Source organism: Lemur catta, chromosome 1, assembly GCF_020740605.2.
Source record: "Lemur catta isolate mLemCat1 chromosome 1, mLemCat1.pri, whole genome shotgun sequence".
Classification (NCBI taxonomy): Eukaryota; Metazoa; Chordata; class Mammalia; order Primates; family Lemuridae; genus Lemur; species Lemur catta.
In genome coordinates this window covers 5610635-5635827 of record NC_059128.1, presented here as the reverse complement: position 1 = coordinate 5635827, position 25193 = coordinate 5610635, and the positions used below count along the sequence as shown (strand labels likewise).

General features: G+C 58.6%; 1 protein-coding gene across 1 annotated transcript; it reads left to right on the top strand.

Annotated features, from left to right (window-relative positions):
• The first annotated feature begins 226 nt into the window (after positions 1 to 226).
• Positions 227 to 25090, top strand: HHIPL1 (HHIP like 1). The gene is made up of 9 exons (XM_045560998.1): positions 227 to 476; positions 6102 to 6748; positions 9477 to 9620; positions 11988 to 12316; positions 12750 to 12876; positions 14945 to 15090; positions 17989 to 18070; positions 21349 to 21431; positions 23733 to 25090. Exons 2-9 carry the CDS (start codon positions 6198 to 6200, stop codon positions 24266 to 24268), a joined length of 1998 nt encoding a protein of 665 aa, XP_045416954.1. The 5' UTR covers positions 227 to 476; positions 6102 to 6197; the 3' UTR covers positions 24269 to 25090.
• Positions 25091 to 25193: the final 103 nt, after the last annotated feature.

Below are 25193 nucleotides of genomic sequence, written 5' to 3'. Positions count from 1 at the left end.
CCACAGATGACTTTCTAGAAGGGGAGGGCCCGCCCCTTGCCCGCCGCGAGCGCCCGGGAGGGTGCCGGCTCGGCGGCAGGCGGGCTCTGGGGGCGCGGCCAGCGGCTCCCCGGGGCCACGGCGGGCCGGGGGCGCCCCGCTCCGCCTCCTCCTCCGCGGGCCGGGCCGGGGCGAGGCGGGGCGGCGGCGGCATGGCGGGGCGGCGGGCCGGGCCCGGGGCCGGGGCGCTGCTGGCGCTGCGGGCGCTGCTCGCCCTGCGGGCGCTCCCGGCCGCCGCGCACCCGCAGTGCCTGGACTTCAGGCCGCCCTTCCGGCCGCCGCAGCCGCTGCGCTTCTGCGCGCAGTACTCGGCCTTCGGCTGCTGCGCTCCCGAGCAGGACGCCGCGCTGGCCCGCCGCTTCGGGGACCTGGCGGCCCGCGTGGACGCCGCCGTGTGGGCTGCGTGCGCCGGCTACGCGCTCGACCTGCTGTGCCAGGTGAGCCGGCGGGCGACGGGGCGCGGGCGGGCGTGCCCGGGCAGGTGGGGGAGCGGGGGGCCGAGCGCGGGTCTTGGGGTGGAGATCGGACCCCACTGGGGCGAGGTCAGGAGTGGGCAGCGGACTCCAGAACTTTAGGCCCCAAGTGGGGAGACCGGGCATCCCGGGACGGCTGTTGGCTTTGTCATTGATTAACTTTGGGACTTGGGCCTTCTCTAGGCCTCAGTTTCCCCTCCTGAGACAGGAAAGACGGACAGATGTCATCACTTCTTCATGGGTTAGGGGTTGCTCTGCCCTGGGATCCCTGGAGTCCATCCCGCAGTACCCCACCCCGAGGAGCCCGCCCTTGTCCGGTACCAGGGTGGGGGGACATTTGTCCTGCTCACTGCTGCTCTGCGCTGCCCTGGGAGGTGGGGGCAGTGGAGCCCTGCCGTGGGGGTGGGTTTGTCGAAGGCTGTATGTAGGGGGACACTTCTCCCCATGAGAGCCCCTCCACCACCCTGATGCCCTAGGCGCTTCCAGCCCCCACCTTTGTTGGTGTGGTGCCCTCTCCCTGGGGTGGCACCCTCACCTGGCAGAGGCTCTCTCAAGCCCACCTGAGCACATCCTTTGGTGAACCCTCCCTGTCCCCAATCTCTACCTGCTGCAAGCTCCTCCACCTGTGAGCCTGGAGCCCCTGTTTCTGCCCACACCCTGCTGTGCCACCGCTGTCTGTTTTCCTCCTGAGGGGGTCTGACGCCTGAGGGCCTGACCAGAACCTGTGGGCAGACGCTGCCTGGCTGAATGCAGAAATGGGGGCAAGACCCAGAAACCCCAAGGCTGCCCTGGCCCAGCATCTGAGCAGAGAGAAGCCTGGGGGGTGGAGGGGACCCAAGGGACAGAACAGTGTCCCAGACCCAGCCACAGGGGGCAGGCGTGTGGGGAGGGGCCCCGGAAGGTGACTTGGAGTCAGACATACTAGGGTTTGACCCTTGCATTGCCACCTCCCCGGCTGCATGACCTGGGCAGGCCACTGCTACACTTCAGTTACAGAATCTTTACAGTGGCGACAACCTTAACTGTCCCAGGGGTGCCATGCAGATTAAATGACACATATTAGGGGCTCAGTAAATGCTTGCAGTGGACTTCCCTAGTGCTTCCTTGGCCCTCGCTGCTGCCCAGCCCTGGGCAGGGGGGCCTGAGTGAGGCCCAGAGTCCCATTCGAGGAAGACCCAGAGACAGGCAGGGACTTTCACAGTGGTCACACAGCCCAGTGGTGGCTGAGAAGGGGACTTGGACCATGTTCGTTGCTGATATGAATGGGGTATCCAGGTGGGAAGCCACAGGTGCTGGGAGGATGAGGAGAGGGGCCCTGGGGAGCTCCAGAATGCTCCAAAAGGTGGGCTGTGCTCCTTTTGGTGGCCTCTGGTGCGTTCCCACACTGCATCTCAAGGGAGCGAGAGGGGTCTGGCTGAGCATCTGCCTGTCTCACCAGCCTGGGGGCTTCTCGGGACCAGGTCCTTTGGTCTCCCTATGTGACTCCCGGTCACATAGCAGGATTCGTGCATCCATGCCACATTAGTTTCATGAGCACTTATTATGTGCCAGGCTCAGCAGGGCAATGAAGTGGGCAGATCCAAGGAGGAGGAAAGGAGGGTCCATCATGACGCTGTCCCCTGGCAGGAGGTGCCTCTCTTCCCTTGGGAACCCTCCCGGGACAGCTGGCTTGAGCAACCAGCGGTGGAATGGCTGCAAGCACCTCAGCCCAGGCGTCTCTGGGAGTGACCTCATGTCTGGAGTGAGCTTGGAGAGGGCAGCTGAGGCTGGGCCACGGTTCCCCTGATGGGGCCTCGTGGAGCACGCTGGTGGGAGGACTGTGTTCTTGGCCAGCCAAGGCTGAGTCTGGACTTGGGGCCTCCCGATTTCCCCTGGGGAGATGGCCAAGGTGAAACCTTTATTTAAAGGTTTCAGTCAATGATGGCATTCAGGCCTTCATGTCTGCTTGGGGGAGGGGGGGACAGGAGACTCTTTCCTGGGGCTTTGCCCTGGTCGTCTAGTAGATGCCTGTGTGTCCTGGAGGAGAGAGGACAGCATGGCCGCGGTGCCCCAGCGTGGCTGGTGTGAGCCTTTCACATGACTAACTGCTCCTGTGGCTGGGTGGTGTCTCTTAGAACCTGAAGTCATCGGAGCCCGGTTCCTGGTGGCAGGCTGCGCGCGGTGTGCTCTGTGGCTCACACATTCAGCAGGCTCTCTCTGCAGCCCGTGCGGCGTCAGCCCTGTGCTGCTCTGTGCCCAGAGGCAGCTGGCAAGTCACAGTCCTAGCCTCCCCTTGTTCAGTTCAGGAGACAAACACCAGAATGTGCAAGAGACTCCCCAGGGGGTACTGAACACCATGGGGACGTAGGGAAAAGGTCGCATCATAAGTCAGGGAAGGCTCCCTGGAGGAGGGAACATTGAGTTGCATCTTGAGAGCCTGTACCATTTGTTCTTTTTTTTTTTTTTTTTTTTTTTTTTGAGACAGAGTCTCGCTGTGTTGCCTGGGCTAGAGTGAGTGCCGTGGCGTCAGCCTAGCTCACAGCAACCTCACACTCCTGGGCTTAAGCGATCCTACTGCCTCAGCCTCCCAAGTAGCTGGGACTACAGGCATGTGCCACCATGCCCGGCTAATTTTTTTTTCTATATATATTTTTAGTTGGCCAGATAATTTCTTTCTATTTTTAGTAGAGACGGGGTCTCACTCAGGCTGGTCTCAAACTCCTGACCTCGAGCGATCCACCCGCCTCGGCCTCCCAGAGTGCTAGGATTACAGGCGTGAGCCACTGCGCCCGGCCAGCCTGTACCATTTGGGCATTTACCAAACAAATCTTAATACATGCATCATCTCAATTTATTCCTCCCAACCACTCTGAGGTTGGGGTTCCTTTCCCCTTTTATAGATGAGGACACAGGGCCTGAGAGAGGCTAAGGAGCTTGCCCAAGGTCACACAGGGAATATGTGCTCTGGCCCCAAAGCCTTCTAATCGCTTTGCCTTACTGCCTCCCTCCTTGAAGCCCCACTGTGTGCTGGGCCCTGGGCTCCCTGCCCTGGGGGCCCCACAGTCTGTGGAGTGGGCAGAGGTGGAAAGAGACAGTTAAGTCCTTGCCAAGCAGACCAGCTGAAGCCCCTGTGCTGACGGTGCGGGAACAGCCGAAGTGGAGCTCAGCTGCAAGCCACAGAGGCACAGTTTGGGAATGTCGTGTCTGAGACACGCACAGAGTGCCGTGGGAGCGTCGCGAGGGCCGGGAGGGGCAGGCGGGGCCCTGGGAGAATGGAGGATAAGATGGGACCTTGGAGTCCGGCCTTGAGTCAAGAACAGCAGTTTGCCAGACGAGGGAGTGGGTGAGGAGAGAAATCTGACGGAGAAAACATCACGTACAAAGGCTCGGCCTTTCCAAAGAACAGGCGGTGGACATAAGAAACGGGCTCAGGGCCGTGAGTCATGAGTGCCAGTGGCTGCGGTCGGGGCGGTGCGGTGGGCTGGCCGTCTGCCCTGCACGCAGTGGCCCGGGCAGCTGGGCAGTGTGGGACCGGGCCGGCTTCCCATGGGCTTTCTCCCCCTCCCCCCGACACCGTGAGGCCCAGTTGCTACTCGCCTCCTCGCCAGTAGCAATCGCCGTACCCTCTGGTCATTTCCTACTTGTGCACCACGCTGGTCCAGGCACCACGTTTGCATTGTGTGTAAGAGCACATGAGCCATGAGTAAGTGTCTGCTGGACCCAGTGTTGGATGTTGACACCTCCAGGCCGGCTCCCTGTGTGGCTCTGTGCTGGGCTGTGGTGAGTGGAAGGCTCTCGGGCTGGGTTCCAAGTGTGCCCCGCTCCCCGTCATGTCTCTGGAGCTGAGAGTGAGGCCGGCACACAGTCTGTGCCCAGCGAACACTTGCTGGGTGAAGTGTTGCTGGCTACTCTGGAAAGAGCACAATCTGGGCGTCATGAGGCCTGGGATAGAGCCCTGGTTTTACCACTTGTTGGCATGTGGCCCTCTTGAAGCCTCAGGTCCTCCTCATCTAAGAAATACGAGTCACTATGACCGTACCTTGCAGAGATGAAATGAGGCCTGTGTGTGTGCAGCCCCTCCCGGACCCGCCCTCGGCCGTCGGGAGAGACGACACCTCACAGGGGGCCCTGGCCTGGCCATGTGGCCTGCTTGTCGGCAGCATGTGAGATGTGCTGCCCTTGTCTGGGTCTGGGACAGTGACCAGAGGCCCCAGACACGTACCACCAAGTGGGCCTTGGCCTGTTCGGTGAGACTCAGCCTCACAGCAGTTGAGGGGCCAGGAGGACAGGCTGTGGTGTGACCAAAGCCACAACCGTGTGACAGGAGTGCGTGGGCCTGGTCCAGAGCTTGAGAACACAGCCTGGGGGGCAGCCTGCCACACCCCTACACTGCCCTCCGTGCTGCCCCCGACCCCTGCAGGCCTCCTGTTGGAACCCGGCCCGGTCCTCCCAGGAAGGGGAGGCAGCCAGCTGTCGGCACCCTCCTCGCTGGGGGAGAGCATCCCCCGGGCCTCTGGGGGCCCAGGGCTGAGTCAGACCAGGCCTTGGCCTGGTGAGCTCATTGCAGGGCAGGGGTGTGTGTCGGACACAGACGTAAATAACTCCCACGTGGGCCGGGCTCTAACAGAGGGAGGTTCCTACAGAGCTGGGAGCCGAGGTTCTGCTCTGGGCAGGGCTGGGGACGTGTAAGTGGGATTTGGGGTGGGTGGCGAGGAGTCAGCCAGCACATTTGGGCAGACCTAGCTCAAACCCTAGCTGTGGGCTCTGTGGCATATGACCTAGGGCTAGTGGCTTCCTCCTCACAGCCTCTGCTTCCCCTCTGCACAAGGGGAGGAACAACATCCCTCCCGCTGAGGTGGCCCAGGAGGGATGCAGGTCACATGGAGCCCCAGCACGGCCGGCCCAGCCTGCCCCAACCCAGGAGCTGTTGTCATGTGTTGTTACTGTTTCTCCAATAGCGATGGCTATTATTTAAGGATGAGGAAAGTTCTGCCTGCCACAGAAGAGCTCAGGGAAGGGCATGCCCATAGAGGGAACAGCATGTGCTAAGGCTCAGAGGTGTGAGATGGCAAGGAGCGTTAGGAAAGGGAAGGTGGGCAGAGCCGGATCAGGGAGTGCATGGTTTTTGGTTTTGGTTTTTAAGCAGAGTGGGAGGCCAGAAGGTGATGTTGGGGGTGCGGTGGAGGGGTAGTCAGGGAGGATCTGAGGAGGTGAGCCTTGAATAGGGACCCAAATAAGGTGATAGAGTCAATCGTGCAGCTGTAGGGCAGAGGCATGATAGTAAAAGAGAAAGGGCATATAAAGTGCCCCAGACCCTTCCTGGCATACAGTAGGTGCCTGAGAGTAGCCGCTGATGCTGTTGTTGCTGTCAGTAGTAGACGCTGTGTTACCTGTTCTAACACAAGCATTAAGGTGACAGTGACAGCAGGGAGGCTGAGGATGTGCCAGGTTCGGGTTTGTGGCTGTAGCTGACACTACCTGTGGCAATAGGTGCATTGTCCCCACTCTGCAGAGCAGCAGACTGAGGTTCTGAGGGGGGGGACCTGCCCAAGGCCACACAACTGGGAAGCATCTCCAAGAAGCGTCTCTGAGCTGTCCCTCTCCCTGTAGGAATGCTCTCCGTATGCGGCCCACCTCTATGACGCCGAGGACCCGTCCACGCCCCTGAGAACGGTGCCCGGGCTCTGCCAGGACTACTGCCTGGACATGTGGCAGACGTGCCGGGGCCTGTTCCGCCACTTCTCGCCCGACCGCATGCTCTGGTCACTGGAGGGCAACCGCGCCAAGTTCTGCCACTACCTGTCCCTGGACGACGCGGACTACTGCTTCCCGCACCTGCTGGTCAACGAGAACCTCAACTCGAACCTGGGCCGTGTGGTGGCCGACGCCAAGGGCTGCCTGCAGCTGTGCCTGGAGGAGGTGGCCAACGGGCTGCGCAACCCCGTGGCCATGGTCCACGCCCGGGACGGCACCCACCGCTTCTTCGTGGCTGAGCAGGTGGGGCTGGTGTGGGCCTACCTGCCCGACCGCTCGCGGCTCGAGAGGCCCTTCCTGAACATCAGCCGGGCCGTGCTCACCTCCCCCTGGGAGGGCGACGAGCGTGGCTTCCTGGGCATCGCCTTCCACCCCCGCTTCCGGCACAACCGCAAGCTCTACGTCTACTACTCCGTGGGGGTCAGCTTCGACGAGTGGATCCGCATCAGTGAGTTCAGGGTCTCTGAGGATGACGAGAACGCCGTGGACCATGGCTCTGAGAGGTGGTTTCCCTGGGGGGCCCAGGCCCGGGTGGGGGCAGGTGCCCGTCTGCACCGGCGTGACGGTGTCCATCCGTATCCCGTTGTTAAATACGGTGATCACGTAACACGCACAGCGAGGGGACTGAGTGCATGCTCTGGGGCTGGGAAAGGACAGTTTTCCAAAACATACCTCACACAGGGTCGTGTCCAAACCCCTCGACCTGGCCTGCAAGGCCCGGCATTTCTCCGTCAGCTCTTCTGTTTCAGGCTCTTTGGATGGTTCATTTCATTGTCTTCTCAGAAAACCCAGTAAGGGTGTTGTTATTTTTCCCATTTTACAGATGAGGAAGTGGAGGCTGAGAGAGGGGAAGTGACTGGGTAGGTCACACAGCCAGGAAGTATCAGAGCCGGAGCCCTGGTCTGGCCCAGGGGCACCGTTCTAGGGCCCCACCTGGGCCCTCTGCCCCAGGCCACCTGCTCCCCTTCCTGCCACCAAGGCTTCTCGTCTCAACGCCCACAGAGCCTGCTCTTTGTGTATTATTTATGTGCCGACTGTTTCCAGAATGGGTGTGACCTGGCCTGGCACAAGGGCACCCATATCAGTCTGGGCCCAGTCAGAAATAAACCCCGTTTCAGGTAATTCACTAGGCAGAATTTGATACTGGGGTTAGTTACTCAGGTGTTAGAAATGATAACAGAGCAACCTGGGGCTAGGAGGCACCTCTGAGCTTAACAGCTGAAGGAAGCTGCCTCCACCCCTCGGGCTGGAAGGACAAAGTGAGAAGGTGGGGACACTGGGCTCCAGGAGCTAGGGCCACCCAGGGAGGCTGGCAGCATACTGGGCCTGGGCAGGAGGAATTGGAGCCAGGGAGCAGGTGCAGCTGTTGCCAAGACACGGCCTGAAGCAGACAGAGGGGTAGAAATCCCCGGCCCTCTCCCCTCGCCAGTCTCCTGCCAGTGCCTTCTCCCACTGAACCTGGTGGAAGGCCAGCTAGCAAAGGAGCCTGGGAAATGTAGTTTGCAGGAGCTGAGCCCTTGAAGTAGAGAGGAAGTAGGGTGAGGGCCAGGAGATCTGAGAGCAGATTAGCAAATAACAGCACATCATGTATTTGACAAAATCTTGACATTGAATGTATAAAAAGGAGGAGGAATCAAATATGCTAGCTGTGGGGGTTGATGTGGATCTTGTGATGCAGCATTCACTTTTACTATGAGCTTCCTGGCGGCCAGAGCAAAATGAGGAAACATCATTCTCGTGCTCTTGCATGAGCCTGTACAGTCAGTCCTCCAAGAGAGACCACATTTATCTGGTGGACCTGACAGAGGGGGGTCCTGACAGAGGAGGGACAGAATGGATGTGTCTTCAACTGTGACTTTTAAAAACTGATTCCTGATAAAGACTAAATGTGGAACACAAAATATACAGAAGAGGCTTTTTCAGACTAGGGGTTCAGCAAAGGTCCTCTGGGAACCCCACAAGTACAAGCCTAGAACGTGACTCACTCGGGAGAGAGGTAGGTGGGGCTAGCTCACGGCAGACAGGAACGGCTGGTCCTCCTTGCCAGAATCAGCGGTCAGTCTTCCCAGAGCTGGGATCCCAGACAGTCTGAGCTGTGCTCTATATGAAGAACCCAGAATTTTGGGCTCTGTGTCACTCACCAAGTCTTGTGGCCTCACAATGCAAAGGCTTCCAGTCTTGGCCCTGAAGGACCAGAGTCCTGGGTTCAAGTTACTTGACTTTTCTGTATCACAGTTTTTCCTGTTTGTATCAGTAAGGGGTTAACAAATCAGTAGCCAATCCTGGAAAAGCTAATCATGCTAAGTATTTCAGCTTGAGGGAATTTAGTACAGGGAGTTGATTACAAAGGCATTGGAGGGCTGGAGAAGGAAAGGAGGAGGGTTAAATTACCTAAAGATTTGCCACTGCGAGAAGCTGCTATCCCTCTTGGGCAGGAGGAAAAGAGGGTAAAGTTCTTTGTGCTGCCATGTTTTTGATCTTGGTTCCAGGATGTCTGGGTGGAGACCCGGGAGGCCAAGTTTACCAGCCGCTGCTGCTATCCCTGCAGCCGCCGCTTCTGGAGGCAGAGCCAGAAGCCAGATGCCAGAGAAATGTGCTTTCTCCCTTCCTTGCCAGCCCTAACTGGAAGCCTAACTGGAAAGTACGGGCAGGAGGAGTCAGGCTTCCTGCAGTGGCGTGAGGGAGTTTCCCGCGGGGTGAGCGTGGAGCTGAGTGCAACCCGCACCGTCCAGCCCACCAGCCCTAGAAGTTCCGGGAGACGACAAATGAGGGAATGTGTAGAATATGCTCACTATGCTCAGCACACGTAGCTGGCGTGTGGGAAGCTAGGATGAGGAAGAAGCCAGTTGTGTCAGTGACTGGGTCGGCAATTTCATATAATCATAACAGGGCAGGTGCTGGCAGTGGAGAGCAGCAGAAAAAACACTAGACCAGAACTAGAAGACTCAAGTTCTAGTTCCAGCTCAGCTACCTATAGGCTGTGTGACCTTGGGCAAGTTGCTCAACCTTTCTGAGCCTCTAGGTCCCCCTTGACACAATGGAGTGAATTATCCTGGCCCAGCTTGCCTACCAGATCCTTGTAAAAATCTCTTGCTATAAGGATATGAAAACTCTTTTCCCTCGTGAAATGACATCCGAGAGAGGAGCTTTTATTGCTGTGATCTTGTTTTGTGCTTTTGGCCCATATATCCACGAAGGCTGAGCTTTGTGGGGCCGCTTATCTTCCTTTAGGATAATCCTGGAGATTGAAGAACCAGCCTCGAACCACAACGGGGGCCAGCTGCTCTTTGGGGACGATGGGTACCTCTACATCTTCACTGGAGATGGCGGGATGGCTGGAGACCCCTTTGGAAAGTTTGGAAATGCCCAAAACAAGTATGTTCTTCTTTTGCTTGGCTGGTGGGTTGGTTTACATACTCCTGGGCTTCTTCCACTCTTCTAGAGGGGGAGTGACTTCCTCAGCCAAGCAGTGTAGGGCAGTGGAAAGGGCTCTGGGTCCCAGCTCAGCCTGCAGCTAGCTGGACACCCCAGGAAAGTCACTTGCTCTCATCAGAGGGGAATGCTCACCCCCATGGAGAGGCTTGTCATGAGAAGTAAAAGGAATTGTGGTTTCCAGCGGTCAGGCACAGAATCCACTTGTCACAGGTGCCTGATAGGTGACATCAGTGAGCCTCTGGGAAGCTAGGATTTTCTCTAAGGTCAGCCCAGCCCTGCTGGAAGAAGGGAAGGGTGTACCCCAAAGCAAAGAGGGAATGTGTGCTGGTTGGAGCAGGGTGGTGTGGGTACGCAGATGTTCTGTCCCAGGGTCACCCATGGAGACGCAGGGGTCAAAGTGCAGGTCTTGCTCTCTTTTACCCACTTCCTGGCTTGAGCAAATGAACTTAAGAGCTTGTTGCTTTCCACACGTGCATGTGCAACGTGTCACACACACACATACACACACACTCTCGTGGAGCTCTGAGTGTAAACAAGGATATGCAGGGGTCTCAAGTCAGCCCCCTCCATTCCCTTAGCCAAAATGACAAAATTGTCCTCAGCCCAGAAAGTAAAAATAGCGAGTATGATGTTGATTACAGTAATTAAAGTGCTCACAATTTGTGACTTGTGCTTTTATATGTGATGGTGTAAGAGTCATCCCAGCTTTCTCATGTTTGGGATATGTTTAGAGATGAAGCTGAGAAAATAGAAATTAAGGATTTGTGGATAATTGGACAGAGCTTAAAAACACTGTTTTGCTGTTAGGAGTCTGGCCCACTGCTGTATGGACGCCTGGTGTGTGGCGTGCGGGCTCAGGGTGTGGTCTGAGCGCACTGCCGAGCAGGCTAGAGCGCAGGCAGGAGTTTGAGGCCAGCACAAGGGGCTTAACCACGAGGCATCTATGGAGTGGGGACATTTTATCATCATTAGACAGGGTACGTGTTAGTTGTCCCTACTGATAACGGAAATACTAGGGTGCTAATGGTATGTGAGAGTGATGGAGTACACACTTGTGTCACCTGCTCAAACTATTATATCAGCCCTGCCTTTAATGGCAGCCTGGAGGGAGTACACTGGAATGCTAACAGCAAGGGGGAAATGATACATTAAGCAAGTGCATCAGAAATCACGGATGAGGACAGGCACAGTGGCTTGCCTGTAATTCCAGCACTTTGGGAGGCCGAGGCAGGTGTATCGCTTGCGACCAGGAGTTTGAGACCAGCCTGGGCAACATAGCAAGACCCCATCTCTAAAAAAAAAAATATTAATAAAAATAAAAAAATTACCCCGGCGTGGTGGCACATGCCTGTAGTCCCAGCTACTCGGGAGGCTGAGGCAGGAGGATCACTTGAGCCCAGGAGTTTAAGGCTGCAGTGAGCTATGATCGTGCCACCACTGCACTCCAGCCTGGGCCACAGAGAGAGAGACCCCATTTCTAAAAAAATAAAAATAACAAAATCATGGATGAAAAGGCAGTGTTCCTCTCTGCACTGTCTTCAAGCTCATTGCAGATTTTCCCCATCATGCCTTACTTTTGTCACGAAGCTACTCATCTACTCATCCCCCATAGCTGCGTGGAGGGCAGGGTTGCACCCCTGTGCTCTCCCCTTCTCCCCGCCCTCACCTGCACACTCTGTTCAGTGCACTGACTTTGCAGTCATCCAGTCACTGACTCGGCAAACACTTCATGGCCACCTGCTGGTCACCATGCCGGGTCCTGGAAGAAAACTGTCAACAGGGCCCATTTTCCTAGTGCAGTTTTCACCCTATAGCACAGTCCTGCAGGACTGAGTGGGGCCACTCCAATATTACAGCCGGGGACACTGACGTTCCGGAGGGTGTTGTGGTCCAGACCTTGGGTTTCTGGAGCCAGGCTCCCTGGGCGGGATCCCAGCCCTGCCGTTTCCTAGAGGTGTGGCAACTGGCGCGGTATTTGGCCTCTCTGAGTTCAGCTGCCCCATCTGTAAAGTGGGGATCATAATAGTACCCACCTACCTGAAAGGTTGTTGTGAGGATGAAATGAGGAAAAGGTGATACGTTGTGTCCAACGGTTGGCACAGGGCCTGGCGCACGGGAAAGTGCCGGATAAATGTTGAATGAATGAATGAGGTTTCCAGGCTGGTAGTAGCTGAGCAGGATGGCACCCGGGCAGTGGCCCCACAGCCGAGGCTCCCTCGCCCGCCCCCTGCACCTGCCCGCGGTGCCGGTGCCCCTGCGCCCTGGAGGGGCCGCCCCGAGCCGGCGTGCTCTGCCGTCCGCCCGCAGGTCGGCGCTGCTGGGCAAGGTGCTGCGCATCGACGTGGACCGCAACGAGCGCGGCCCGCTCTACCGCATCCCGCGCGACAACCCGTTCGTGGGCGACCCCGCCGCGCGGCCGGAGGTCTACGCCCTGGGCGTGCGCAACATGTGGCGCTGCTCCTTCGACCGCGGCGACCCGGCGTCGGGTGCGGGCCGCGGGCGCCTGTTCTGCGGCGACGTGGGCCAGAACAAGTTCGAGGAGGTGGACCTGGTGGAGCGGGGCCGCAACTACGGCTGGCGCGCGCGCGAGGGCTTCGAGTGCTACGACCACAAGCTGTGCGCCAACGCGTCCCTTGGTGACCGCCCGCGCCCCGGGGACCCCGACCCGGATCCGCCCCCGCCCCCCCCCCCCCACGGGCCGCGCGCCAACGCCTCCCTCGGGACCGCCCCCGCCTCCATCCCGCCCCGGGCACCCCAATATCTTGGATCCACACCCCCATCCCACAGGCCGTGCACCAGCGCCCCGATCCGGAACCTCCCCGCGCCTTGGGGGCCTCCGGCCTCGCTCCCGCACTCCTCCCGGCCCCATCCCGCGCTGGTACTCCTGCAAACGTGCTTTCCACCTCGCCATGCCGGCGTGGGCGCCTCTGTGACCCTGTGACCGCAGGACTCAGGGCTGCCCTGGAAGCTTTGTCGCGGGGGAGGGGACCCATTGCCACGTCCCGGAATCCATCTGGAGGGTGGGCCGGCCGCCGCGTGCTCATCTGTCCTCCCCCGTGCCCCCCGCAGACGACGTGCTGCCGATCTTCGCCTACCCGCACAAGATGGGCAAGTCGGTCACGGGGGGCTACGTGTACCGTGGCTGTGAGTACCCCAACCTGAACGGCCTCTACATTTTCGGCGATTTCATGAGCGGGTGAGTGGCCCACTGCCCTGGCTGCTGCCCCCGGCTCCCTGGGACTGTGCTAAAAAGGAGTGTGTGTGTCACGTGCACAGCTGCTCTCACAGCGGTCCGAGGAGTGGGGCAAACACCCTAATCCGCCTCCTTTTCTCCCGATATTGGCTGCCTCAGTACCACCGTGGCGAAGACACAGACTGGACGCCTGTTTATCTTCCCCCCCCCTCCTGAGGCTCTCGGGCTCTGGGCCTGACAGTGGTGCTGATGGGCAGGAAAGCAGAATATGGACAATTTCCTCAGCATGCAGGGCCACTCTGCTCCTGGGGAAGCAGGACCTGCCACTGCACCAGTTGACGTGCCCACCTCCCCCATAGCCAGGGCTGCAGGGAACAGAGATCCAAGGACCCAGGGCCCCGGCCGTCAAAGGAAGCAGGAGAGGGCAGTGGCCTGAGGCCCCCCTGCCAGGGAGAGGAGAGAAGGGCTTATGGGGCCCCAGAGCTGACCATGGTGGCTGGTGGTGCCTTGCTGCTGGGTTCCTATGCTCTGGGGCCGTGTCACCTCCACCCACTGAGACCCCTGAGGGTGGTGGGGGTGGGAGAGGCGGAGGGGAAGATGAGTCACATCACAAACAGGTTTTGTGGCAGGGAGGAAACATGCCCCCTGAGCCTGCCACGAGCCAGCTCTGTCCCCAGGGGAGTTTATGGAGCTTCATGACCACCTGGTTGTCCCGTTGTACAGAGAGGAAGCTGAGGACCCAAGAAGCCCAGGGGAGACATACACCTGGCATGCCGCTAGCCAGTGCAGGTCTGAGTCCTGGCTACTTACTGGCCAAGTGACCTTGAGCCTGTTACTTCATCTTTCCTCACCTTCAGTTTTCAGTTTCCCCACCTGCAGTGGAGGTGACAGGACTGCCTACCTCCTAGGCTGTTCTGAGGACTGAGTCAGTTAATACACATGCAGCACTCAGAATCTAGTAGTACTCAGTAGATGGTGGCTCTTAATGGTTCCCCCCCTGCCTCCTCAGAGGGCAGCCCAGGAGAGGAAATAAGGACGCCTGAGGCTGGTGGGGGAATTGTCACCTCTCAGAGTTTGCTGACCTGGTGTTCAGACTGCAGCTTGGAGCTGAGAGAGAACCTGGGCCCCTGGATGTTGGTTCATTCTCCCAGATCTGCCTCTTCCTCTGAGACTCACCTTTCCCATCTGGAAAATAGGTCAAAATGAAGCCTGTTTTTACCCTGGATTCTCCTTTCCCCCATCTGTTCTTTCTCCAGGGTGCCTAAGTCCTCTGACCATAGAAATTCAATTAATTTTGCCAATATTTCCCAAGCTCCTCTGCGGGGTCAGGCTTTGGGCCAGGGCCAGGGCCAGGGCAACAGAGGTGAGGAGCACCTCACACCTGAGTCTGGGAGACAGACCCATCCTCGGTCCAGTGTAGTGCAACCCAAGAGCCCAGGCGCTGGGCTGGGGGAGCGCAGCTCACAGGCAGTCAGGGAGGGCTTCACAGAGGAAGGGATGTCTGAGCAGGGCCTGTGTGCCAGTGGGTGACTGCCACGCAGAGACAGAGTGAGGGGGAAGATTAGCATACTCCAAAGATGACTTAGCTCCAGCTCCTGATCTGAAGTGGAGGTAGTGCCAAAGTATGTGCAAACTCCCAGGCACCAGCCTTGGTGGGGTCTGGAACAGAGGTCAGCTCTTGAGAGCGCTGTGCCCTCTGCTGGCCAGTGGGCTGCATTGCACTGAGGCGGCAGTGACCAAGCTGGTCTTGTTCATTCCAGCATCTTTCTGGTAGGTGCTCAGTAAAGGTTGTGCACAAAGCCAGCTTCATGGACGTGCAACTTGTGCAGTCACACAGGGCCCATGCTCGGAAAGGCCCACACTTGGTCTAATGCTCTGTGGTCACCATCTTAAATTCTCCGTAATTTTTGATCAATTTTGATCACATTCATCTTGCACTGGGCCCTGCAAATTATGTATGGACCGGGTTGCAGGGATGAGTAAATGAGTGGGTGCGTTGATGGATGGATGGGTTGTTGGGTGGGTTCCCCTGGGGGCCAGTCAGGACCTCACAGCTCCTCTTCCTGTGCAGGCGTCTGATGTCCCTCCGAGAGAATCCGGGCACAGGACAGTGGCAGTACAGTGAGATCTGCATGGGTCGTGGCCAGACCTGCTTGTTCCCAGGCCTCATCAACAACTACTACCCACACATCATCTCCTTCGCGGAGGACGAGGCCGGTGAGTGCTCCTGAGACCTCTCCATCTGGGCTGCCCCTGCCGGGGGCTGGACCCCACCGGTGGGTCCTCCCGGCCTCTCATGTGAGGGGTGGAGCTTCAGGACTGAAAAACCTTCACGCTGGGGAGGGAGGTGTTTAGTGGGCTGGAGACCTTGCTTATGCGTCCGTGGGCAAGTCCTCACCTCTCTGAGCTTCCATTTCCTTGTCTGGGAAATGGGAGCAGTGACCCTCCCTTGCCCCCTCCCCTGGGCAGGTTTGCTGTGATGGTTAAGCAATAACATGGGTAAGAGTCTACAGCAGTGAGCCAGACCAGGAAGGATCTGGAAGGTTGGAAATGCAGACAGGTGGGGGAAGAGAGCCTCCTCAGAGACCTCCACTGGCCCTGGGTTCCAGATGGCAAATGTATTAGGGGCATTAAATGAAGCCACTCACATTATTATTTCAAAGTGGGTGGACACAGCCTTCTTGCTGGTTAGTGGGTCCTGCATTCAGGCACTTGTGTTTTCAGTGCAAGGGACAGAGAGGGAGGGGAGAAGAGGGGCCAGGGAGCCTGGATCCTGCTCCAGCCTCAGCAGTCCTGCCTTTGTCCTCGGTCCTGGGATTGTCATCAAACAAAAGCCGAGGGGCCCCCAGTGGGCCCTGACAGATGCTTGTTGGGGTTGCTAGGCAACACCCACCCTGGCCTTTGGAGGGGTATTCCCTGCAGGGCCCCATGCCCGGAGTCCCCTGGGCCCAGTCTGGGAAACCTTTGTTGAACCACAGAATCTGAATTTCCAAAGGGGCAGCCCCAGCCCCCACTGCCATCCCCAAGCCCACTGGGCCCTTTCTTTTGGTCAGTAGGAGGTTAACGTGTTTTGGAAGAAGGGGATGGAACAGATGCAGGGCCTGGAAGGAAAGTGCAGCTCCTCAGCCCTCCGAGTGACACTGAGCATGGAAAACCAGGAGGAGGCCCCTGTGAGACAGCCTCCAGAGACAGCTCCGGTGGGTGGCCCCTAGAAGGCACAGAGCACTGGGGACCAACACAAACAAACCTTTGCCTGCTCCCGGCTCCAGCTGCCACCTCTCTAGTTTTTTTTCTGACACTTGCAAGTTCCAAAACAAGGCTCTCTGCTGGCCTAGCATGCTCCAGGGACCGTCCACACCATAGAGACCAGAAGGACAGCGGGGGCAGGCTAGGCTAGTGGAGGCTCCTGTGTGTGTACGGGGTTGGAGGCCATAGCTCCCAGCAGATCGGGGGTCTTGAAGTCTGCTTGGTCCAATCCTGTTACTTTACAGATGGGGAAACTAGGCCGACTATTCATGCCCCATTATGGGGCGGGGCACTGTGCCCCGCCTGGCCTCTGAAGCCTCCTGGAGCAGGGACTTAACGTTGGTCTGGGCAGCCAGATGAGGAGGATGGAGAAGGGTGTTCCAGACCAAGGGAGCAGTGCACGCAGGGAGTTCCTCCAGGGTGTGAGGGCGGCACGGGCAGAGGGGAGACCGGCCTGCTCCCAGGGCCTTTCTCCAGGAAGATGCCCAGAGAGGGATGTGATGGCCCAAGGTGGCACGGCACATCTGGGGCTGTGCCTATGGATTCTCTGTAGGGCCATCTTGCCAGGTTACTCGACTCCCCCAGGTTGCATCATCACTGTGTGGGCCTATACCCCTCCCCCACCTCCCTAGTGGGGTGGGTGCTCCTGGGGGGATCCGGGGTCACTGACCACTCAGCGTCTGCTCTCCTCATCCCCCAGCCCTGTCACAGCTGGGTCTACCCCAGTTACACTAGTTGCCCCTCAAGTGTCTTCCCTTTGCAGAATTCCTTGATTCCCTGGGGCACTTCTGACGCCTCCCCTATGTAGCCCTCCCTGACTGCACCTGTCCGCAGGGACGTGCTTTCCTCCAAGCTCTTACCAACTTGTCTGTTTCAGCCTCTTTGGGGGACCCCCCCCCCATGCTCACCCCATCCCCAGCCCTGGGGGAGCTCTCTGCTACCCTTTTACAAGGATAGAGGTATTTGCATGGCTGAGTCCTCATGCTGAGCCACTCGTGTCTGGGCTCCCAGCCACATGCATCCTATATTGGTGTGGGGTTGGGCAGCAGACTTTCCTCAGTTCTGGGCCTGGCTTAAACATTCACTGCTGTGTGACTTTGGACAAGCCACTTGACCTCTCTGAGCCTCTATTTTCTCATCTGTAAGATGGGCATAATGAAGTCTATTTTCTGGACATAGGTGCCTCTGGCCGTGGGGGTCTGGGATAGGATTGGGATGAGAGGAGCAGGGAAAACTAACATTTCCCGATAGCGTCCTCAAACATTTCCTGAGAACGTCACGGCACCAGGTGCTCATAACTCTGATCATTACATTTTCACCGCAGCTCTGAGAGCTGGAGAAAGTGAGGCTCAGAGTGGGGCCGTCGCAGAGTGGCTGGAGATCCCGCAGCTGCTGGGTGGATGGGCTGGAGTCACACTCCCCACCATGTGCTGTCTGCCCTGCCCGACAACAGCAATAGTAGCTAGTGCTGAGCACTTACTCTGTGCTCTTTTAATCCTCGTAACAGCCCCATGGGCCGTGCCCATTTTAAAGATGAGGAAGCTGAGGCTCAGAGGGTCGTGTGGGCCTGCGGGTCACCCAGGAAGTAGTTGGTAGGGCAAGATTGGATGTCAGAGCCTGGGTGGGTCCAGGCAGAGCAATGGACACCCAGGATCCCACACTCCAGGGGCCCTTGGGTGTGTCTGGACGCCTCTCCCAGCCTCATTTCCAGTCCTAGGGGCTGACAGCTAGGCTGACCTGGAAGCCTCACCTGTAGCTGCCTGAAGGGGGTTGATTTCCGATCCTCAGGGCAGCTGGGGGCTGGGGCGGGGCTGGCTGGGACAGTATCCCAGGCAGTGCACTCATTTGTTACCTTGTTCATTTCCACAGGGGAGCTGTACTTCATGTCTACCGGCGTGCCGAGCGCCACGGCTGCACGCGGGGTCGTCTACAAAGTGATCGACCCCTCCAGGTGAGTCCTGTCTGTCCGGGACGTTGCCTGAGCTCCCATCGTCTGCCAGGATACCTCCATTACCTCATTTCCCCTCTACCTCTCCCTAAGGCAGGCATTATTAATATCCCCACTTTTCAGATGGGAAAACTGAGGCTTAGAGAGGAGAAGTGAGTAGCCAAGCTTGCACCACTGGTGAGGGGCAGGTGCAGTGGTCAGAGCCAGCTCTGAGTGCCTCAGAGTGCACGCAGACAGGCAGCACTTTCCAGACAGGACGGAGCAGAAGCCGCCAACTGGGGCTGCCGAGCGCTGAGTAGAGGCTTGACTCTGCTTTTTTGCCTGGCCCCCACTCCCTGCATCCAGCCTCTTCCTGCACCCCAACCCCCGACTGGCCTTTGAGGTGCGTCCCAGACACCCTGACCCTGTGTGTCCCCGCATCCTGCACCTGCCCTAGGGGACCACCATCGGGTGCTGGCTAGAACACACTGGGCTCCCCTGTTTCCATGTCCACCTCTGGGTGTACGGCCTCTAACTCTGTGCCAGCCGATGTTCTGACTCCTCCCGTGTGTAACTGTGTGTAACTTCTCAGCTGCCTGTGTTATAGGGCGGAGTGAGCGCAAAGACAGGAAGTCATGCGCCGGGGAGCCCTGCCCTAGCCCCTCGGCTGCTGCCCAGCGGGCCCCCGGCCGCCCCATCTGTCCCTCTTCCGGCTCTCGTAACCCAGATTTCTAACCTCCGAGCTACACAACCGTCTGCCAGCTGCTCTGGGAGTCTCCAGGCCAGGGCTGTGTCTCTTCACCTCTGCAAAGTCAGCCCAGCCCCAGGAGTGGCACAGAGCAGACTCGGGGATGTTTGATGAATGAACGAAAGATGGTCTTTCTTACGCAGCTTCTCAGCCCTTAGATTTTCGCTTCTCTGCGTCTTTCCCACCGGCTGTGCTCCTGCTCAGCGCGCCGGTGTGGGACAGCTGGAGCTCCCCTCCAGCACAAAGCCCAAGTCGCACGCCAACGATCTGGTCCTGGTTGGCAGACCCTGGGACACCCCCCAATGTGTTTAGTTACCCTAAACTTTGAGACACACTAGGTTTGGAAAAATCCTGGAATATTATAGCATTTAAAAAATTTTAGAATAGTTTAGATTTACAGATAAGTTGCAAAGATAGTAGAGTTTCCTGTATACCCTCCCCCGTGTCCCCTATTATTAACATCTTACGTGATCACAGTACACTTGCCAAACTCATCAGCTAATATTGGTACCTTACTATTAATTAAACACTACACTTTTTTTTTTTAAAAGGATTTTTCCAGTCCTCCCCTGATGTCCTTTTTCTGTTCCAGGATCCCACACAACATTTAGTCACCATGTCTCCTTAGTGTCCTCTGCTCTCTGATAGCTTCTCGGGCTTTCCATGTTTACACATTTTTTTTAAAAGCACAAACATTAACTGACATCACTTTTCCTCAAGAAAGACATCATTACTTCCTGCTCTCATCCACCCTTCCCGCTTCCCTGAGGTCCCATCCGTCTTTGTCTGTGCAGCACAGGGATCTATGTCACGTTTGGAGCCTGGGAAAACTTGGCATTCTTCGTTTATTTTCTCTATTTTGCATAAACGTTTCCATGTTGCAACATCACCCTCAAACGGGCTGTTTCGAATGGTTGTGTAATTTTCTCCTGAGTCACTCTGCCATAATTGTCTTATCCATTCCTTGGAATTTTAGGTTATTTCCAATTTTTAAAAAAGAATGCTTGCTAAGGAAATACCACATATATTGAGCGCCTAATTTCCTGCCAGATGTTGCCTTAGATCCATCATCTCCTTTGGGCTTTGCAGCACCCCTTCCCTTGTGGCTCTTTGTCCCATGTTGTAGAGCTGCTGTCCCCAACCCTAGGGCCACGGACCAGTGCCCGTTAGGGACCCAGCCGCAGACGGTCCCTGGTGCCAGAAAGGTTGGGGACCGCTGTTGCGAAGACTTAGGGAGTGCTCCTGCGGGATGTCTTGTGGTTAGGAGGAGCCAGAAGTAGGCAACCCCCCCTCCAACCCTGACCCTTTGCCTCCCTTTCATTTTTCTCTTTTGGACCAGTGCGTCCCTTTGCACCCACAGACGGCATCGAAGCCCTGTCACAGGGGTCTGGAAAGCCAAGAAACAGGGAGTGGAAGGGTGGGGTTGGGCCATCCATTACTGCCCCCACAGAACTCCTGTGGCATTTTGGGGTGTATCTCCTACCCTTTTGCATAACAAAGATTTTTTTACATAATTTTCTGAAGGAACAAAACCCCTGCCAGGTCTGTCTGAAGCATGTGGATGATCCCTGGAGGTCAGAGCAGGGATCTGCTCAGCTTTGAGAAGCATGTGTGCCTGCTTGTGTTTCTGCAGCCTCTGGGGACAAAGGCCCTGTCCCTCCTTGGTTTCCCTGTTCTGCCAAGCATGTTGGGAGGCTGCTCTGTGTCACGTGGCTGCTTCACCCCTTGGGCTTCCCACCTCGGGCTGACAGAACCCTGTTGGAACCCTATTGAAGCCGTGGGCCCACGTGGGTCAGTCCCGGAATAGTGTCGGTCCCATTCAAAGAACCACAGATCCACAGCCAAAAACTAATTAAAATGGAATTCTACTCCCTCCTAGTGTCCCTCAGAGATGTCACAGGAGACCCAATTCATAGCCCTGGCACCCTTCTCAGACTCCTTTCTGTCCTGGCTCTTGCAAACCCACGCCAAGGCCCCAGTCCCTCCCTCTGCCCCCAGCCCCCGCCTCATCCTTTAGGTGGACTGGAACTCTCCCTGGCCCTCCAGGCAGAGGACTTTCTCAGACTCAGCATCGCCAGAAATCCAGCAACCAGAGGGGCAGGGAGCCCCTCCTCAAAGGCTGTGAGGGGCGGGGCGTGAGGTGGGGGCAGAACCGGGCTGCAGTTCTAGGAGTCAGACCGGCAGGCTGGGGGAGGAGAGGGACTGGCATTGTTTGATGGCACCCGAGGACAGAGGCCATGCTCTGAATTAGAAGTGGCTCAGGCGTGAGTAAGCCTCCAGCCCTGGTGCCATTCGGGCAGGGCTACGTGGGCGCCTGGCGGGCTGTTATGGGGGTTCGTGTCCTGGGGTTGGGGTCTCAGAGTCCTGGGGCGTAGGGAGAGGCCACAGGCCACACAATAGGTGCTCATTAAATGGCCACTTGTTGCTATTGCTTCTGTCCACACCTGCCTGACCCCGCTCCTCCCTCGCTGCAGGGGAAGGGCAGATGCCAGGGAGACACACTCAGGGCAGGCTCCAAAGGTGGGACTCATGACCTCCTCTGTGTCCTTGGCAGACGGGCGCCACCTGGCAAGTGTCAGATCCATCCTGCTCAGGTGAAGGTGAGGAGCCGCCTCGTCCACTTTGTGCCCAAAGAAAGTAAGTGCCCACCCATGGGGACACTGCAGTCGGGGGGGGAAGGACTCCTGCAGCTCACACCTGTTGCCTCTCCAGCCGGATGCCCGCCCCATGCCCGGCACTTGCCTGGCACACATTAGATGCCATGTTAAAGTGGGTGGAACTTTGACTAACGTGGGTCCTGCTTGACTGGCCACAACTCCTTAAACTACGTCCCAGGCCGTGGGTGGGTGGCCCCAAGGGGCTGCAGGCCTCCGAAGGAGCAGAGCAAGGGGAGCAATAGCTGGTGCCAGGCAAGGTGCGCTCAGAGTTCTCGGGGGGACTCAGAGAGACGACATAATCTGTGTGTGAGCAAGGGAGTTGACAAGAGTTGCTTGAGGGGAGAGGGTGGCATTTGGGCCGGGCCTTCCATGAGATGGTTCCACTTTGACAAGCTTGGTGAGGAGGGTGGGAGAGAGGGGTCAGGAGGCCACAGATGACTGCCCAAGGGCTCTGGGGCCAAGGAAAGGGTGTGTCTAGAGCAGGGGCTGTTCCACTGGGCCCGAGTTAGGTGGGAACAAGGACCCAGTGTTGCTGGATCTTCAGTTCTTAAGAGGAGCAGGAACCGTCCTTCGTCCCTGCACCACATACATGTGCCTTGCTGAGCGGGACAGCTGTGGTCCTTGCCTTCTCAGCTTGTTACAAACAATCTCCAAATTCGAAATGTTGGCAACTAGTTCAAAATTTTAAAAACCACTCTGTGGGCCAGAGGAAGTATTTCAGCAGACCGAGTGTGCCCTGCATGTCACCAGTCGGTGGACTGAGTGTGTCGGGGGATAGAGAGGGCAGGGGGGCAGGCACCTGGGAGGGTGGGGTGCCCATCCCTGAGGAGGGGGTGCCAGGGTACTGGCAGGCTGGGGGAAGGGATGAGCTCGGCGTTTTTGGAAGTTAGTTCTGGCTGCAGTTGGTTTCGGGGCTTGGCGCATTTTCCATTCACTCATTCAGCAGTTTCTGGTGCTTTTGTTAGTTGCCAGCTCTGGGCTGGATGCTTGGGCCACAGGGAGAAGTGAAACCAGGCCCTGCCCTGGCTGGGACAGACAGAGAAGTCCTTTAGTATCCCAGGCCCTGTGACAGAAGGGTGTGCCGGGTCCTGTGGGACCCACCTAGAGCAGTGGAGTCTGCGGTTGGGCTTGGGGTTCCTGGAGCCTGGAAAGAAGAGGGCGGGGTGCTGGGGCGGGTGGAGGGTGCTGGGGGGAGGGCAGTGCAGGCAGACGGGGCAGCAAGAGCCGAGGGGAGAAGCGGGGAAGCCGGAGGAGCGGGTCGCCCTTCCCTGTGGCTGTCGCGGGTGTGCGTCTGGGTGCTCCTGGTGCTGCTTACGCTGGCCTTGAATGGAGAGGCCCTTCCTTGGCCCCCATCCCAGTGGTTTTCAGAGTGGAACTGGCTGCAGTAGGGAGATTAAAGGGGTTAGGCCGGTGGTCCGGGATCCCCCCCACAGTAACTGTGTAGTCTGGGGTTCAGCCCTCTCCTGAGGGATGGCACGCAGGGTGGTGCCCAGTACCTGACACTGCCCTGCATGGGGTTAGGCTGGACACAGCACAAGGTCTGACGCAGAGTGAGGTGCATCCCTGTGGCTGACCTGGGCCAAGCGTGCCCTCACACCCTGCAGGGACAGAGGGAGCCACCCGCCTCAGCTCCCAGCACCTGCTGTGCTCCAGCCCTGCCCTGCCCTCCCTGCCCCTCAGCTCTGGGCCATGTGAGCAAGCCACACACCCAGGGAGCTCCCATCTGGCCTGCTGGGATAGGTGGCAGGGCCACCAGCCTTGGGAGCTGGGAGGACAGAGACTCATCCTGACCAGGGGTCCCTGTGTGGGTACGGCTCCTGTCCTGCTGGTCGCTGACGGCCTTAGACCCTCAGCAGTTTTACCTGTCTCTAGGCCTGAGTTTCCTCACCCTTAAAACTGGGAGCAGAAGGGGTGACCTGGTCCTGGAAGCCCTTCCAGACACTCCTTCCCTTCCATTGTGCTCCTGAGTTTAGTGTCAGGGTATGTTTCCCCCACCAAACTGGAGCATGCCAGGAGGGCAGGTTTCGAGGGGCGCAAAGCAGCTGCCAGGAGTGTTTGCTGAATGACTGAAGAAGCACCCAGCACCCAGCTCCAGGCTGGCATCCTGTGGAGTCACGGTGACCCAAGAGGCACTGATGGGACCCCAAGTGGCATCCCATCTTCAGGATTTGAGTGGAGAGGAGGTCAAGGACATCTTTCCCTGGGGTCTGCCTTCCCCAACAGGCTGGAGGGTGGCACCGGGCGGCGGGCCCCTCTGACAGCAGGCTCTTCCTCTGCACAGAGTTCATCCGGAGGACGGAGAGCACCCCGCGGCCCACCGCGCGCGCGCCCACCCAGGCGCCCCGTCGCATTCGCCCCACGGCGGCCCCACGCAAACCCACCCCGCGCCCCGCACGGCCCACCCGCCGGCCAGGGGGCCGGAGGGGCGGCGGGCGGCGCCGGGGGCGGCCGAGCACGACAGGCCCGGCGCCCTCGAACGGCGCGGTGCGCCTGGTGCGGCCCGCGGGCCTGGGCCCCGGCCGTGGGCGCGTGGAGGTGTTCGTGGGCGGACGCTGGGGCACCGTGTGCGACGACTCGTGGGACGCCAAGGCTGCGGCTGTCGTGTGTCGCCAGCTGGGCTTCGCGCACGCCCTGCGGGCCAGCAAGCGCGCCGAGTTCGGCGAGGGCCGCGCGCTGCCCATCCTGCTGGACGACGTGCGCTGCGTGGGCGGCGAACGCAGCCTGCTGGAGTGCACGCATGCCGGCGTGGGCACGCACAACTGCGGCCACGATGAGGACGCCGGCGTCGTGTGCAGCCACGAGGACCCCGACTTGTAGGCCAGAGGTCGCTGCCCTGCCAGACCAGCCTGTGTCCAGGGGAGCCTGGCAGGGCCCTACTGCCCCGTGTGCGCCTGGGGCTGCAGGGCACCCCGGGGGAAGGGCTACACAGCAGGAACACATCTGGCCCTGCCACGCTTAGGACAGGGCAGCCACCCTTGGAGGGCAGACATGGCCCCTGGCTATGTTAACAGAGGCACAGCCAGCAAACTGAGGGAGGAGACCAGGCTTGTCCTGCCCACAGCCGAGTGGCAGGTGCCAGACAAGCTGGAGCATGGCCTGAGGAAGGTGGCCCAGACAGTGTGGACTGGTGGCCCTGCAGCCAGAGGCGCTGAAGAGAACAGGAAAGCATTCAGTGGGGCAAAGAAAAATCCCTCTGACCGTGGGTCCATGGTGACCTGTGCGTCGTGGCTGCCCAAGGGAGGGCCAGGTTGCCTGGGAGGAAGCCAGCACCTGTCGGGGGAGGGTGCTCGGGGGGCACTGGATGACCTCTGACGGTGCGTGTTTGGGGGGCCTCTGGTCATCTCGGACCTCACCGTGGTGCCGGGCCTTTGTGGGTGCCCTGGGCTTCTTCCGACCCTGAGGCCTGACCCTCTCCTGCTCTCAGGACGGGAGCAACCACACTGGCTGGGTAGGGCTTCCACCCTGGCTCCTCTGTTGGGCCCATGGGGGCCACCTCTGTCATCTCCATCCCCATACTGCTCAGTGGAATCCAGGGGACCCTCTGATTCCCACCTCGGGCCAACCAGACTGTGGGTCCAGTGCGACTGCTGATGCTTTGTCACCCAGGGCTGTGCCAACAACATGGCTGTTCACAAACCACCCTCCTGCCTCTTCTGTCTGCCCTGCGCCTGCCTGGGAGCAGGGGTGGGGGTGGGGACTGGGCCTGCAGCCTCCCTCCTGCTTCCCAGGCAGAGGTTCCTTT